The 18,001-nt window shown below is 36.3% G+C and overlaps 1 protein-coding gene across 1 annotated transcript; it reads right to left on the bottom strand.

Annotated features, from left to right (window-relative positions):
- Positions 1-221: 221 nt before the first annotated feature.
- LOC145489752 (tyrosine-protein phosphatase non-receptor type 7-like) lies at positions 222-17,343 on the bottom strand. Its single transcript, XM_081468794.1, has 17 exons — positions 17,041-17,343; positions 16,680-16,936; positions 11,110-11,226; positions 10,414-10,590; positions 9,534-9,638; positions 9,011-9,213; positions 8,501-8,590; positions 6,521-6,620; positions 6,194-6,275; positions 6,017-6,093; positions 5,567-5,606; positions 5,072-5,169; positions 4,652-4,786; positions 4,368-4,528; positions 3,833-3,893; positions 3,154-3,206; positions 222-2,906 (listed from the first exon to the last, which is right to left on the bottom strand). The coding sequence occupies exons 1-17, from the start codon at positions 17,126-17,128 to the stop codon at positions 2,777-2,779; spliced, it is 1,974 nt and encodes a 657-aa protein (XP_081324920.1). The 5' UTR covers positions 17,129-17,343; the 3' UTR covers positions 222-2,776.
- Between the last annotated feature and the right edge of the window lie 658 nt (positions 17,344-18,001).

The following is an 18,001-nucleotide window of genomic DNA, read 5'->3' on the forward strand; positions in this document are numbered from 1 at the left end:
AGCGCGAAAAAACGTATCTGAGAAACGAATTAAAGCTAACATACCATTACCTTTAGAACTATTACCCTATCAGCCTAACTTTTGATTCAAAATTTTATTGAACACACTTAAATACATTAGATGGGCTTATATCAGGGGGACTTTTATCCGTAATAATATCTTTGACAGCAAATAGAAGGGCTTATATCCAGGAGGCCTTATAACTGGGGGGGGGGGGGGGGGGCTTTAATGAGGGATTTTAAGGTGCGCATGTAAGAACCTTTTTATCATTATCATCATTTAACGTTTTTTACCCCTCACAAGACCACAACTCAAAATACTATAACATCAAGTTGTCTGAGATTTTATTCCTGCTCGCACCATGTGCGTAGAACCCGTTTTCCTCGACAGTCGCTGCCTAGTTACATGGTAACTAAGGTAATGTGTAAGTATAACTGGTAATATTTCAACAAAAGCGTGAATCTCTCACTAGAATAATCTGCTTCAAGGAAATTCGTGTAACTTGAAACATTTCCAGAACCTGCCCTGGATTAAAATTCTTGATTGCTGCATCAAGGTGAAAACAAGGTTTTCAGAAGAGAGATTTTTTCCCTCAATAAACGCCATATACAAAGCAGTTGAAATGCGTCAATATCTTACAAGTTGCTTAGAAAAATATTTACAGTTAGAGTATTTAACTACCAACTCGAGTGTTGTTGGTCAGATGTATAGGAACTTTCATTGAAAATCAACAAAACTTATCATGGAGTGTTGATTTAATTTACCATCAGGTGGTTTCCCCTAGCCTGAAAACTAGAGATGGAGGATGGAGGGTTGGAGTGCAGGGGTGGGAGAAGGGGGACTAGGAGAGGAGTCCCTTTTTACCTTACCCCTCCCCTGCAATGCAGGTTAGTGTTCCCCTGGGACTTGTGCCTTTGATAATAACACATTACAACACCTGTCGGAGACACCCCATGTACAAACAAGTTGGGTAACAAACTATGGGTGAGTCAGCTTGAGAAAACACATCACCTTGATCCCTGCTCAAGCAGGGGTGGATCTAAGGGGAGGGTGCAGAAGGTGTGCAACCCCCTCCCCTTGAGATGAAGCCTTCTTCTTTGTATTTGCTTTTAAAATTTGTTTCCCTCACCAGTCAGTTATGCTATTCACTAGTGGTGCACCCTCCTAAAAAAGACAATCCTGGATCCGCCCCTGTCAAGTTGTTTTCAAGTGCCAAACTGGGAAACTTCACGCTGATGATGTTACACTTAAAAATTATTGTCCTGGTTGCAGGACAATTCCTTTCCTTCTCCTTCAACAAGAAAATAAAGATCCAAGATGAGGAGTTGTAGATTGCAGCCACATGGAATTTTCAACCACATTGTTGTTAGATAACAGAGCAGAACTTAGGCTTGCAATGCGCATGATTAAAATATACATTAGATTAATATCCGACTCAAAACATTAGTTGGAACAGGCCAAGTTTTCACTTTGATGCAGCACACCTAATTATTATGTACACACAATATTCCAAATAACTTAAGTAACTTTCCTTCACAATCTTGTGTAATAACTTGTAACATATCTCTGCTTGTGGATTAAATATCTATAGAAGAATTTCATAAAATCCCTCAATAACAATTCTGTACAATTATTTTTGATAAATACTTTGAAATAATTTCTCAAATTGAAGACATTTTCATGCTCAATATTGCCTGTCTAAAAAGACATAAGATAATTTTTTTTATAATTTGATAATTGTCCCAATTTTAATGAGGGCCCATGCAGTAAAACTGAAAAATAAAACATTTCTTTATGCCAAGATTCCTGGCAAATAAATTGAGATTTCCTTAAATCCTCACTTGCTTTGGTGGCAAAATAAATGCTCAAATCAGACTGCAAAACACTATCCAAAGCACTAGCAATCCCTTGTTTCCCTTCAAAGAATGGTGAAAATAACATTAATAATATTCCAAGATCTCATCTCTAACCAGCTTCCTATTTCAGCCATCCTTTTCCATTCCCATTCCTTTGAACAACAAATATTCCACTTTTATGGAACTGTTTAGCACCAACGACAAGGTACTATTAATGGCACAATCTTATCCAACTTCGCTGATGGAAGTAAATGGTTTAAGGTAGTAAGGTGATGTTTGAATAATCGCTCCTTCTCATCCTTCACATTGTCACCACCAGTCTTGTACTCTTTACAACCAGAAATCCCCAAGTCATCCATAAATGAATCACGGACATGCAATCACCAATGATGATTTCAATTGTCTAGTTTCTTGAATACATAATTTCTTTCCATTCTATGTCACCAACAGCTCATTCTTGATCCCTTGTCCTGCAAGGGATGTGTCAAAACTAAACTAAACATCAAATACTTGCACGTCTCTCAACTGGCCTGGTATGTCCCACTCATTCTGGACTTGCTGATTGATGTCAATTAAGAAAGACTCCTCAAAACACAATCTTGGTAGTCTTGCCTTGTTTAAACCATGTCATTGATAATTACGATTCATGAAGCATGTTCTTGAGACAGTCAATCCCATGACTGCATTATGCATTAAATAATAATCCACACATGTACATTAAAATACTGAAATAAATAGCATCTTGCCAATGGGCACCTTGAATAATCTTGTAGGCGATAAATATTGATGTCTATTGAATTATCCACAGTCCATACTTGATAAATGACTAACAGACTAGACTTGTAATATAATATCATCTTCCCATGACCAGCATGAAGGAATTATATGATGCAACTGTGTATGTTAATATTCACCACGGATTATTCATCAAAGATTGCTTCAAGGGCTATGTCACGTGTATCATCATCACTGCCTGTATATGTTGTCCAATAATGATGAAGTGTATGGTATACAAGTTCATACTGTAAATCTGTTTCCACCATTCCGCCCCTACAGATTTATAGAAATGAAAGTTAGTGTATGTTGCAGTTAATTGTACACTAAGAAATAGTTTCTACATCCGCAACTTGATGTAACCTAGAATCCTAGGGGAGATACTCCCCTCAAAAAACTGGTTGGTAGCATGTGACAATCTTCATGAAACCCTGACACTATTTCTTATAAAGCTGTTACATTTAAACAGATATTAATAACGCAGGAGAATATGAAGTTGTACAGGCACAGGTACAGTACTGACCTGTCTATTCTCATAAGGCTTACTATCTTGAGAATGTCCACAAGTCCTTCTCTCTAGTGGTGAAAGGAAAATGTTCACATTTCAGTGTACATGGTTGTAAGGACTGTTATCACCTTGTGTTACTGAAATACAATACCTTCAACAAACAATTCAATTACCTTGTTACATGAAATCTTTGTGACACGTTTACACACAATTTATTTCCTTGGCAAAGTTACGTTAACTAATAACATGTCCTTGAATTTAGCAAACCAACTTTATCAAAGGTACAATAATGTCAAAATTAAAAAAGAAAAACAATAGCGGGTCTATATGTCAACAGTAACATGTGAGTCACTTAATTTTCGCATAATGTTATGTTCATGACACTTATTGTTTGCGTCACTTTCATTATGCCTTTTTTAAATTGCGAAATTTGCGAAATTAACAAGCTGCAAAAATTTCATGTAATAAGGTATCTGAGTTAATTACCAATAAGAAGAGCCACTTTTTCTATTCTTTGGAGCACGACAAGAAAGAAAGCCAAAGAGCAAGATCACACTACTGTTCAGTATTTTCCAACAAATTAGCTGGCGCAACAATAAAGTACAGCTTGTCAAACCCTTCAGATTTTACTTTAAAAAAACCTGATTTGACAGAATCCATAATGACACTTAAAACCCCAAACCCCAAAACATACCTTTATTTGCTCAATTCCTATACTAGCTGCAATGAAACAACCTGTTCTTCCAACCCCAGCACTGTAAGAAATAATATTCTCAGATTAAAATTAGTTTGTAATCCTCTGCAAGAAAAGAGATGGTAGTTGTACATTTTACCACAATACCATGCAAACCTTACACAGCCCATAAAGTACAAGCAAAGCCATATTTTTGCAATATTCATCCCTGCACTAACAACATTGTGTGTACATGCTAGGTTTGAAGATTTTAGTATTTTTCTGTAAGTTTTTAAGAGCACTGTTTAAGTTCTCATGCACTGAAAAGTATGGTTAAATGCACCACTCACTCAAAATTCTCATTACCTTCTTTTAAAAGAAAGTCATTTACCCTGCATAGCAAATGTTTCCATATGAATCAAAATGAAGAGGTTTTCCTCTCAGCTGCATTCTTGAGCGCCTGTGAGCAGGAATCTCCTTATTTGTGTGAGTCAAAATGTTTGCTATGCAGGCTAGATAAGCATGAAATTAGTGACATCAACATGTGATTACCAACCTGCAATGTACAACAACAGGGCCTTTTTTTACATCTTCTCTTTCTTGAGCGATGTGCACTTCCTCTACTAATCTTAAAAATTGTCTTGGGGAGTCTGGGACACCATGGTCAGGCCAGGCAGTGTACCAGTAGTGGTAAATTCTTCGTGGAGCTTCTAGGGACTGTAAAGGATTAAAGTACAACAAGTTTTTAGTATTTGTAACAGGTTTGCCCAAAATAACACCGTCCATTAGCCTTTCCACAAAAATAGCCATCATGGTAAAAGAGGAGCAATTTGAACTTACCTGTGAATGACTGATGTATAAAGACGTTATCTGATAACCGTCTCGTCCAATTGCAGAGTCAAATGTGACAACTATGTCTCCATACTTCTCTTGCATTCTAAATGTTGGGTCTGGCCAGTAACGCTCACATTTTGTCTGACAAGAGAGGGTAATTTTGTTAAAAAGATTCTCCATATTAAGTAATTTCTGTTTACAAGGTCCAACGTCTGATAATTATTGTAAACAAAGGGATTACAGTAGAACTCCGATTTTTCAAACAACCTAGGAGAAAGATATGGAAAAATTCGGAAGTTTTAAAACTCAAGGGTAATTTTTCCAAACTTTTCTCCATGAGGAGCTGAAGACTATTTGAAATAATCTAAGGTTTAACAAAATTTGAATGCCATTTCAAAACAGTATAATTTATTAAGTTAATCACACCTCATTCCTTTCTTTAAGCTTTGTAATCATAACAATTATCGGGCAGTGATGATGCCATATCATCCTCCAGAAATCTTTGGCTGTAACTGATAATGGACCTGGAATAGAAACAGTAACAGTACAGAGGAATACATAGTCTCCATTCAAGCCAAGTGACCCATCATGAAGAGACTGGAATATTTCTACTCTCTCCTGGATGCTAGTCCATTGCAGGGTCTCACCCAGCTATGTTAGTATTCATTCATAGTAAATGATCCCAGCCAAGGCTCAAACCTGGACTGCTTGATCCAGGGTCCCGCACACTAACCATGAAGCCACCAAACAATAACATACTAAAATTAATACCATATATCACCCAAAATACTCTTACTACAAAATAAGAAACTTTTTCTCAGGAAGACAAATCCAAGCATGTCCTAAAGCTTCTCATGATCTCAAGTTCTCCGTTTTACAATTAAAAACAAATTTAACTAAGATTGAGTGATGCATGTTTACCTTGGGTTGCTATGTAAGTATGTTTTCGACCCTCATAACCCTGAAATTGAATTAAAATATAATTAGAACAGGAAAAACTCTGCTTGACTAGTATGAGCTTGCTCCAAGCCAATTGCTACAGTCTAACCTCTGTATCAACACAATTATTAAAACTGGATCACTGGATAATGCAATCTGAGAATTTTCATTGGCTTAGCCATCATGGGTTATGAGGCATTATACCATGCTCTACAAATGATTTTTTGGATGAAGCCTAGTTTTCTATATTTTGGGGGTGTTTTCAATAAAACAATTATTTTACTCGTGCTTGTTGGATATGAGATGATTTTAGCCAACTTGGAGCTACATGCCTTGTTGGTTATCTATCATCTCACATCCAATGCATGCCCAAGGAATAATTGTTAGTTATAGCCCTGCATAGTCAAATTATTGTTCAATCCTCCAACTTACCCTCAAAAAATTTGCATTAATGTACTTAGATAAAGGATCTCCAGGTATTTCTGGTAAATTCACTCTAGTCCTAGCATCTGGAAGAAAACATGTTTAGGGTGAGACAGAAAATAACAGGTTGCACATTCACCAAGTTACAGGCTGGTACTCAGCCATGATACAGCACTCGAAACTTACTTGGTAAAATAAATGGATATCTGTTTCTGTAGCTTGAACCAGGTAGCCTCTCCTCGGGAGGGGGGTGATTCATGGGCATTTCCTAAACAAATGAGGAAAGCACAATCATTGGTCAAATCGTCTGATGGCAGTAAAATGTTAATTGAAAGCAAAACATTCATTCAAAGAAACATTTACATTGCCTGATACAAGCATTTGAGAGAGTTTGGAGGAACCTGACAATTTGCATGAGCCCATTGATAAGCAAGGGTTCAAAGAAGGTTTCCAAGATCTCCCAAACCAGTCTGACACCAACCATTTTGTCATACAGTATTAATTTTAACTCACCCAGAATTCTGCATTAAGTTGCTTGGCATTATTTACACAGTCTTCTAATTCATTGCAAGTCAAGGGTCTGGATTTAGAAGCAAGCTTTTCCTCTGTGGGGCTGTAAATATACAATATTTACAACATTTAAATACAGCATTCATCCCAAACTATCATATTTTAGAAAGTTCTAGAGTACAACCACAAACATTCCAGAGGAAGATACAACTTAAGCTAAGATCGCTTGGTCAGGCTTTTCTAAATTTACAAAATACAATAACTATAAAACAACTTTATATATATATATATATATATATATATATATATATATATATATATATATATATATATATATATATATATATATATATGTTATAATACTCATGTAAATTAACTCTGTAAATAGTGCACAATAATAGAGAAGTTAAAGTGCACCTAACCCCAAAAATTTTTTTTCGCTAAAACGAATCTCCTTGTTATTTGAAATAGTTCTGCGAAAAAATTTTTGGATTCCGTTAAATCCTCGATTTTCTGTGCCCCGACGAAATCTCGAAAATAGCTCCAAAACACCGCCATTTTGTTTCACGACCGAGTTTGAGGAGAATGGGTCTAGCGGCTCTTGTGACGTCTACCCAGGAAGGTTGGATATCTCACGTCCTCTCATTTCCTTCAGGATGGTGCAATACACATTCGAAAAGTGCGCAGAAATGCCTTCCAGAGGTGCTATCGGCTGTTGCAGCAATATTCCAGATTTAAAGAAAGATATACTGTACAATTAACTGACGATGATCGGCTAATGGTGCAACAAAGACGTAAACGATGGTTGATTTTGTCGAACCGAAACAAGCGAACTGAATCTGTGAGAACCATTGAAGAACTCTCACTGGAATTTGTTCCGCAGACTTTCGAACGCTATTTTCGAATTTCGCTGCAAACTTTGAGAACAATTTACATTGGTTATTTGGAGTTACGACTTAAAACGTGTGACAATGTGAAATCGGTAATTGTATGAAATGTTTCCTTCCGCCTGGCTTCCCGCAGCTTCAAAAATACAGGTCCAAACAATACGATTTTCAATCGATCGAAGCCAATGTTTTGCAGTTCATCAAGTCTCGAAAACTGCAACATGTACGTCGCTCTTATAAACATGAAGCATTCAACTGAAAGTAAAACACAAGCTGGATTTAACAGAACAATCACACCTTGATAAAATACATTCTCGCTAAGGACAAATGTAAACGGGCTATAAACACGCGTGGGAATCTTATGTTTAGTTGACGAAATTACCATCCAAAGCAGTCCTTGAGTTTTCTTTCCTGCTTTTCGTTTGCCTGCTCCTCCACTTCGTATCTAGCTTTCCATTCCTAATATACAAGCAACTCGTCCGCAAAGAAGTCTTCCCCTTCGTCGCTTGAAATATTGTAAATTGCTCTCGAAGCTCTAAGCAGTGAGTTCACAGTTGTCGAACGTGCTCGATCGAAGTTTATTTTGGAGTCTTCCGAATCGAAACTTAACTCTGACTCCAGTGACGAAAAAGAAATGATTCTGAGACAAAACTTGGACGTTTTAGTCCCAAAATACATCGGAACGATTAGTTTTGTGTTCCATTTTCTCGAGCAAATACAGAGAGTTGACTGAGGCGCCATTGTGTTTGGTTCCTGGGTAGACGTCATCAGGTACCGCCGCCCCAGACTCCCTAAAACGCGGTCGTGAAACCTTCAAGCGCGACTTTGAAAGGGCATAGAAAATCGAGGATTCAACCAAATTCAAAAATTTCTTCGCCCAAATGCTTTGAATAAAGTCTAGATTCGTTTTAGCGAAAAAAAAATTTTGGGGTTAGGTGCACTTTAAAGTTATGCTTGAAGTTACAACACCCTGTGCTCTAGAACAGTCAATTCTACCCCAGAAAAGCACTGTCACTTCTATCTCAGAAGCAATTGTCATTATGATAAGAACAAAACTTTCATACAGTTATTACTCTTTACTAAATGCCTTCCATACCTTTCTAGAATACTTGGGGCAGAAGAACTGGTTCCTAGTTCAGTCGAGGATGATCTGAGATCAAGAACTAGAGAAGCTTTTGACCCACGCCTGAAAATCAAAGCAAGGCTATTAAATCTACAATAAAAGTATGTAGGCATTCCCCAGACACGTCTTCAAAAAAATCACAATAAAAACTTTACATCAATAATGCTTAATAATAATAACTTTATTTATCCTGGTAAAGACCGGTCAGTCGACCAAGATATAGATTGACTGGTATTAATCGGTGACCAGTATAAAAAGCATCAAAAAAAGTCAATAAAGAATTACAGGCATAGAATTTACAATTACAAAAATCTAAAAAATGAGAGTGGGACCAACAACTACTTTCTCCTCGCAATGTCTAATGTTTCAAGCAGATGAGTCATGAAAATAAAGAAACGTCATCATCATCACTGTGTTGTACTACTAAATTTTGGATCAAAAAGAAATTTATGTCAACCAGTTGGAAAAATTCACATGTCGAACCTGTCTGATAGTGAGAGCTGAGAACCTTTCCACTTCCTTGGTTTGGGAGGCAAACTGTACACTCTTCCTGGGTCTGGCTGGATCATACTTGCTGACACAGCGTTTATGGGGTCAATAGCAGGATAAAGGAGCTTCTCTGGGTCATGGTGTTTTGCACGGTGTTCTTCCTCAGCTCTGGCCTCCAGATGACGCCGACAAAACAACTATTATAAAGACAGGAATTAGCAAAAGTATGCTAACAACCTGGCTGAATAAATATTGAACATCAACCAATAAAATTAATAATAGTACAGCAACTCAGGTACACTGCAACTAAGTTCTAGTTAATTGATTACACTGGCTGCCTACTATGTAAATTATGTGAAAAGGTAGTTCAGTTCTGTATGTCCCCAAAAGAAAAACAGACTGAAGTAAAATATATGGCTGTCCCACAATGTTATCTCATAGCAGAGCTAACTGCAAACTGACTTACATTGAGATCTGAAAAAATGTTTGACATAAGGGTGGTTATGCTGTGACTTACCAAGCAAACAATAGCCAGGAATATGAGAATAACAGTCACACCAGCCACCACTGCTACTGGAAACCACATTTCTTGATAAACTGCAAGGTCTATCTCAGGGGTGTCCTGCAAAGAACGAAAAAAGTTTTCATCACAAATCCAACAACATACTTTACTGATTAGCCACTGTGTCCTGACTAAATAAAGTTGAGTTTTTTCACAGTTGACTCCCGAAAATTCAAACCCTCACTACCTCAAACCTCACTGTAACTGAAATCAAAATTGATAACCCCTGGATTTCCGTCATACATTGACTGTAATTTTACTTTTGGTAACTCCAACCCTCCACAACTTGAACCTGCTGCCACTAGCGCAAAGCAATTTTTGTTTCCCTTTCACACATTTTCTAAAATATAATTTTACCCTTGATAACTCACACCATGTTTGTCAATATGTGACAACTCAAAACAATCAGTTCTGTAGTCCAAGACATTGAACCTATTTCTCTAAAAATTTAACTGCATAAACTCTGTAGCAGTTGGCTGACATTTTTTCCTCTGAAACCTGCAACGTTTGTAGTGCTTGCACTTCTCCTGCTGCTCTGCTTTCTTTTGTTTCCCATTACATTTACACCAGTCATTTGGTCTCAACTCACGAAAACTCAAAAGACAAGGCTTCTTCAATTTCCCTTGAAAGTTCGAGTGATCGGGAGTTGACTGTTTTCACCTCACTACTTTTTAAAGATACTGATGTTAATTTGAGATGCAGACCACAAAAACAGGCCAGAGATGTTTATTTTGATAAATTCCAACCTTCTAGACCAAAACTAGCATTTATTTCAACCTGGCATTTAAACAATGTAGTGATAATTCAACGGAATATGAAATGACAACTCATGTACCTTGACACCATATGCAGTGATGTTATACTCCCGCAGGAATGGCTGCATGGCCGGGCTGTCTAGGGTTTGGATCATTTTATTGGCAGGAATAAAAACATTAGGTTCCCACTCAGACCCCATGGCCTTAACCATGTCTTTTTCACAGTACAGTTCAACTTGGATCTTCCTGAGAGATATCTGTAAAAATCAACCGTCAAGTTTCAGAATAATGTTTTGACTGCAGTTCAAAATACATCACAAGACTGCATGCTACGGGTAAACTGTATCTTCAATCAGAAAAGACAGCAGCAAAGGAAGGAAGGAAGGAATGAATGAAGAGAATAAATTAACCAACAGACAAACAGACAGACAGACAGACAAACGAACACTCAGACAGACTTGTAAACAAACAAATAGACAGAGGTCAAAAGGACAGATGGACAAATGAGGGAGAAAACAACACAAAGAAAGCTTTAGGGACAAAGATAAAAAAAGAAGAAATAAGGAAAAGAAGAAACAGAGAAAAGAAAGCAGGTGACTGGAACTCAAAAGTAAGTATCAACTTGTTTTTCCATACAACAATTAAGTGGTCTATGAAGGTTGAAGAAAATTCTTATAGGATTCTCAGTGAGCAATGTCAATGGCCTAAGTTTAAATCATTTTTTCAAACCAGTCTGTACATGAATAATCCTGCTAGTCTTTAGGTTCTGTACTCACAGGGAAGACATGAAGGATTACACAGCCTTGCTCATGAAGACCTAGGCTTTTTGAAAGGTGAGATGTAAATCGTGTCCGTGAAGTTTCACTGAAGTTCTTGGGCCCAGTGGCAAGATTCTGAAAGATGAATGCGGTAAAAATATAAATTACCTTATTTGTAACTACCCACATGCATTTCAGTTATCTTTATGAGAATCAAAAAAAACCTAACTTCACAAAGGACAGTAACTGTTGCCAGTTATTAAATTTGTACATGAATCTCAATAAGGAATATACAATCAAATACAGGCTTTTAAAGGTAACTTTTCTTCCAGTTAGAAGATTGGGGAAACATCAAAAAACACAATCATATAACTGTCTTTAAAACATACACCTTGTGTTAAATTTGACAGGGTGTCAATAAACAAATTATTTATGCCCTGTCTCATAATTGTAGAGATTTTGGGATTAAGTAAAAATTAATGCTGCAGTCAGTTCCATTTGTTTTCGGATTTCTCAAGAGACAAACTACTCACTTATTGTAAGGTTTTTTCATTGACTAAGAATTATTTAAAAACCTAGGTAAATTTCATTATCTTAATTTCCAGTTGATGCAAGACCCTTGTGGAAAAACCCTGACACATAATAAACTGGCGTTACGCTAGACAAGAATCTAATGCTCAAATCTCATGCAAACGACAACTGTAAGAAAGCGACTTAAGCTACAAGAAGAATATGAAAATAACTGTCTAAAGAAAACATCAAGCTCCAAGTCAACGTACTAAATACTTCATGATGTTTTGTACATTACTGCAATAGTCGTCTCTATGGCATTCCCAAATATAAAGAGGATAAACTGAAACAATACAGCACATCTACTCACTAGAATGAAACCCCATAAACAAACTACTCTGGCTTCCTATTGAATCAAGAATAATATTTAAAATCCTTCTTGTGGCCTGCAAGATCCCGTATGGACTATCTTCTGTTTATCCAGAATACACAAAAATATTATCTGCTGTCGAATCTATGATCTTCTTCCTACCACCTGCTCAAGATCACCAAAATAGAGACTCGTTCTTAAATGGACACCAGGCATTTCCGTAGGCTGCTCCCATTTTGAGGAACTCACTACTGTACTATTAATATTAAATCTGCAAACTCCTTAGATAAGAGTCCTTTAAAGTTTTACTTAAAACTATTTTTTCTAAGCAATGTCATGAGAACTAATATTTTAGTATTTCTAACTAGTTGAAACTCTTAATTGAACATGTAGTGAGCATGTACATGTACATGTATGTGTAGTGGGCATTTTGGGTTAGTTCTATTTTCGAAGATCTACCTATTTCTTAATTTTTTTAAGTCTGTATAAAGTACACTGACATAGTTAAATGTGCTCAAAAAACAAGATTATTATAGAGCATGGCAGAAAGAGCTAAAACGCTTCGACAAATTGACTTTATGTCCTCAAACAAACCTAAAGCAAACTCACAGCGACAAATAAACAATAAAAATATGACAAAAATGGAATGGTCTAACAGACTGGAAAGGATGTAGCAGGACAGCTGAACCTGTCATGTGACAAATCAGATCTGCACCACTAACAGCAGCCAAAGGGCTTTTTTTGCAAAAAAAAAAAAAAAAAAAAAAAAAAAAAAAAAAAATATATATATATATAGAGATAATAAACAATGGTAGCAAGACTTCAATTCATCGTTTTATTGCAATAAAACAATGAATTGAAGTCTTGCTACCATTGTTTATTATCTACACTGCTCCTCTCAGAGTCGAGCGCTCTATAAATTTATTCTGTTCAAGTTCAAGAAGTATATATATATATATATATATATATATATATATATATATATATATATATATAAAAGTTTGATAAAGCAAGGACAGACAACTTCTGACGGTAAAAAAAGTTAAAAAGTTAAAAATTTAATAGAAAAACGTTTCGGTCTTAGACCTTCATCAGTTACAAGAGAAAAAGGACGAAAACTAAGTTTAAATACGGTTACAGTGTGGGAGATTACGTAACGAAATGAAAAATACAATATTGTGCTATTAATACATCGTGATTAATACAATACAGGAAGAAAATGCAAAACGAGAAATACAATGCTGTACTATAAATTGTGTCATGCAGGGTGATAATTAATAGACCAAACGAAAAGAATACAATACTGTGCATAAATTACATTATAGAGCGTGATAATTGCAGAACTAGGTTAAATTCAACCTAAAAACTAAAAGAGTTAAAATAGATAAAACGGACTCTTGCAATGCAGTAAATATAACGGGAAAAATAGTTTGCAAAGATAAGCAGTTGAAAAAAAAAAAAAAAGAAGAAACCTATGTTTACGCTGAACAAGGTTAATAACAAAATCCCAAATCGAGGCCTTTGGAGCATTAAAGGGTTGACAAACAACAAAATCCCTGGAGGGGCCCTTAAACAATAAGCTGTAATAAGATCCCAGGCAGGGCCTTTGAGCATACCTAACACCCAAAAAGCTGACAAAATCCAAGGAAGGGCCTTTGAACTGCCTTATGGCGCGAACGCATATTTACACAAGAGAAAGTTAATTATAACAAATTCTGTTTTTGGAGTGAAATTCTTTTCTTTTATTTAAGCCATGGGGAGCCAAAGAGAACAGTTGAGCACTCCACTGTTCTCAACTGTTCTCTTTGGCTCCCCATGGCTTAAATAAAAGAAAAGAATTTCACTCCAAAAACAGAATTTGTTATAATTAACTTTCTCTTGTGTAAATATGCGTTCGCGCCATAAGGCAGTTCAAAGGCCCTTCCTTGGATTTTGTCAGCTTTTTGGGTGTTAGGTATGCTCAAAGGCCCTGCCTGGGATCTTATTACAGCTTATTGTTTAAGGGCCCCTCCAGGGATTTTGTTGTTTGTCAACCCTTTAATGCTCCAAAGGCCTCGATTTGGGATTTTGTTATTAACCTTGTCCAGCGTAAACGTAGGTTTCTTCTTTTTTTTTTTTTTTTTCAACTGCTTATCTTTGCAAACTATTTTTCCCGTTATATTTACCGCATTGCAAGAGTCCATTTTATCTATTTTAACTCTTTTAGTTTTTAGGTTGAATTTAACCTAGTTCTGCAATTATCACGCTCTATAATGTAATTTATGCACAGTATTGTATTCTTTTCGTTTGGTCTATTAATTATCACCCTGTATGACGCAATTTATAGTACAGCATTGTATTTCTCGTTTTGCATTTTCTTCCTGTATTGTATTAATCACGATGTATTAATAGCACAATATTGTATTTTTCATTTCGTTATGTAATCTCCCACACTGTAACCATATTTAAACTTAGTTTTCATCCTTTTTCTCTTGTAACTGATGAAGGTCTAAGACCGAAACGTTTTTCTATTAAATTTTTAACTTTTTAACTTTTTTTACCGTCAGAAGTTGTCTGTCCTTGCTTTATCAAACGTTTATATATATATATTTATTTATTTATTTATTTATTTCCTAGTATACAAACCTAAAATAATGAAGGATTGCTGTTTTTCAGAAGAATTTTTATAATCTCTAATCTCAGCGTACTGGGTTGTGTTAATAAAATGGTTGAATAAAATTTTAATTTAGGTCTCATCACCCAAATTTGATGTATGGTTAGATTTTATCACCAAACTTTTAACAAAACATGATTGCTCTATTTTTGTTCCAAGGCAAGACAAATTTAGCACTGTCAGTGTTTTTGCATAACTTATACACATGTAGATTCTCTACTTGTAAATTCTACCTAGCAAAAGAGGTTATTGCATTTAAATATTGATGGTCAATGACGAGATGCTAAGAATCTAAAAATAGTCAGATATGACTATCCAATGTTTGATTGTTGCCCTCCACAAAGCTATCATTGCTGGAGATTATGAAGCACATACATTTTTATGATATAACATTCTCACCCACCACGTAAGACTACCATAAAAATTAACAAATCTGATTCTGAAGCTGCTTCTGTCCCTGTCATATTGTATTTTTATATTGGCTGAAGATGAATTGATATTGTTGACAAAACTGTTCCAATTTCCACCAAGAAAATCATCAACATAATATGCTATTCTTTCTTGTCAACAATAATTCTTGATTTGTTTTCTTCTAAACAAAGCCTCTTATTGGCTGTTGGAATTATTGACAACATTGAAACATGGAAAGTGAGAAACTACATTATTTACTGTAGAAGCTCTTTCACTAATGTTCTTGGTGGATTGAGATGGGAGAAAATTCACTCTATATTTTTCAGGGGATAAAAGAATTGAAGACAAGGATAAGAAATCCAACAATTATAGACAATTTTCCTCGACTTCAAAACTCAAAACTTTGAAAATGTTTCCATTGACACTAAATTAATTCAAACCACACACAGGCTATTTTATTGCAGGTGTACTTCTCAAAGAAAACTGTTATCACAAAACTACTCTAATGTCTTAAAACTGCGTGTCTTTACGTTAGAAACTTGAAAACTAAACGACACAAGACATGAAAAAAGTGAAACCTCAAACCGGAAAAACTTGGTGGCTTTCATCAAAAGAGATTCCTTCCTGCCCTAAATTTTGTTTAGACATTTAGTAACAGGTGCACAGGAATATCTCTATTTCCAACCTACAAATTTTTGTATGTTAATAAGGCCTTATCGTTAGGGAACAATCCGCTAGATATAAAACTTGAAATATGACGGAAACATCAAGCGTTTTTCTACCGGCTTAAACAGGTTTCATATTTTACGGTCCTCAGATTTCGCCGATCGATCAATCTTTCCCTCCTCCTCCTCGATCGAGGTCCGTTGACACTAATCGAAATCCACCGCAAGAAAACCAGGAAAATATTTTTGCAGCGAATCGTCGACAATGCTGCACATCCGCTAGTTATTGTTTGTGTGGGAAGGTTTAATGAAACATGTCACGGAAATGATTGTTCAGCGAATCAAACCCATTAAAATGGAAATCACCAAAGAAGTGGCGCGCGATGATCCGATGAACATAATTACTGGGTCAGATAATGCAAGATCGAAAGATCACGCAAAAAAAAATGAAAAACGTTTCTGCGCGCGAAAGCGATGTGACCTTATTCAAGTCTGACCTACAGAACTTCAATTAACGGTTCTTGTCGAAAAAAAGCCCTGACATACAAATAAAAATCTGGCCCTAGAAGCCCTCAAACCTACACATTTTATGAAGTTTGTTCGAGGTAGAGCCCTAAAAAGTTTGGCAGGGACAGAACACCCAGCTGTCGACATTCGCAAGTTCGAAAGAACCGCTATCAAACATATCAAATTGAGTTCAACACTGCCGTTCAATTCATTGTTTCTTTTCATCCACATCAGCCGATTCTAGTCAACGAGTAAAGTTGTTTAGCAACAGACGATTATTATAATTCGCTCGGGAAAACAAAATCACAATAGAAACTGTAACGGAGATAAGCTTTATATGAAAGTACAACTGTCCGATAGCTACAAAATGTGTTCTCGGCTGCCACAAACAAACAAAAAAATCCGCCACGATTCCGGATGCACTAATGAAACTGCCGCCGACGCGAATAAAACAGGAATAAAGGCAACTCACCAACACTAAAATATATATTTCCGGCAGGTCTTTACGACCCGTGGTAAGGTTGCTGCTTTGCCGAGCTGTAGAAGTGGCGATTTTGGCTTCCTTGAAGTGGGAAATTCCTCGCTTAAAATCCATCTGAATATTTTTCCCTTCATTATGATCCTTCACTTGAATTTTTTCTCTAATATTTGACGGCTTTCCCTGCTCTTCAACATGGGAAAATCTTGTAGTACGGCTGCCGTACGAACCAGCGTACGCAGTCCGAACAGCTGATGAAGTTAGTTAGAAACAAACATTAGACGTTCAAATCCCAGCAAAAAAATGTTGTCAGCGATCTTAACGACATAAAATCAAAGAATAAACAATAAAGAACCTTCTGATGTTCCGCTGTGCGTGGTTCTTGCTTCAGAAGACGTCAAAATCCACAAAAGCCATATAAATTCGAAGAACCAAACCACCATTTTCCCTCCATCACACTCGCTCTGCTTCCGACTTCAGAAAAATACTGTTACGGCGCATGTACAATGTTTAGTCACGTGACAGGACATGAAAAATTACGCGCTCTCCTCTTCGATCAGCTGAAGAACGGAAAAATATAATTAAAAAAAAAAGTCAAAAGCAATGCAAACTAGATCCATTGTTTCATATGGGATAACACGACGAGATCAAAATACATAGCCATCGTCTTCACTAAAAAAACCGAGCTTAGAAAAATCTGAAAGCAGACAAGCCGGATCGCTCGACAAAATTTTAGTTTTCAATGACTAACTTCACGCTATACAAACAATTTTTGTTCAACAAATGTGAATAATTCTGATAATTCCGCGGTGGTCAAGGTATTATCGTGTGGCTAGAGTTACCGAAAGCCAATTTATTAAGCGGAAAAATAAAACCGTCATTATCATATCAACAGTGGTGTAGAGGGTGATGGGCATTTTATGACGTTACATGTATTAGTAATATACGTATCTACAGAGATACCGACCTGAAATAATTCGACAGGAGAAATGCATGGTGTCGCTGTGATTTATGACTTTTATAATAGGTCCGCTACACGTGCTAAGAAGATAGCTATACGAATCAAACGGCAAATAAGCGTAAAACCCTAAACTAACCCTTGTTTTCAAAAATCCATTTTTTTTTCTTTTCATGCTTCAAGACATAATTAACGCTTCTGCTTCATGAGTCAAAAATTCCATACGACGAAAATCTGCGGCAGGGTCTACAACAAACATAAGATAATTGGTTTAGCGAAAAAATTGACGACAACCCAAAAGGATAATTCAGAAAGTCTAGACAGACGACAGATTTTCATGTTTGATTTGCAAAAGCTC

This window comes from Orbicella franksi, chromosome 6, assembly GCF_964199315.1.
Source record: "Orbicella franksi chromosome 6, jaOrbFran1.1, whole genome shotgun sequence".
NCBI classification, from domain to species: domain Eukaryota; kingdom Metazoa; phylum Cnidaria; class Anthozoa; order Scleractinia; family Merulinidae; genus Orbicella; species Orbicella franksi.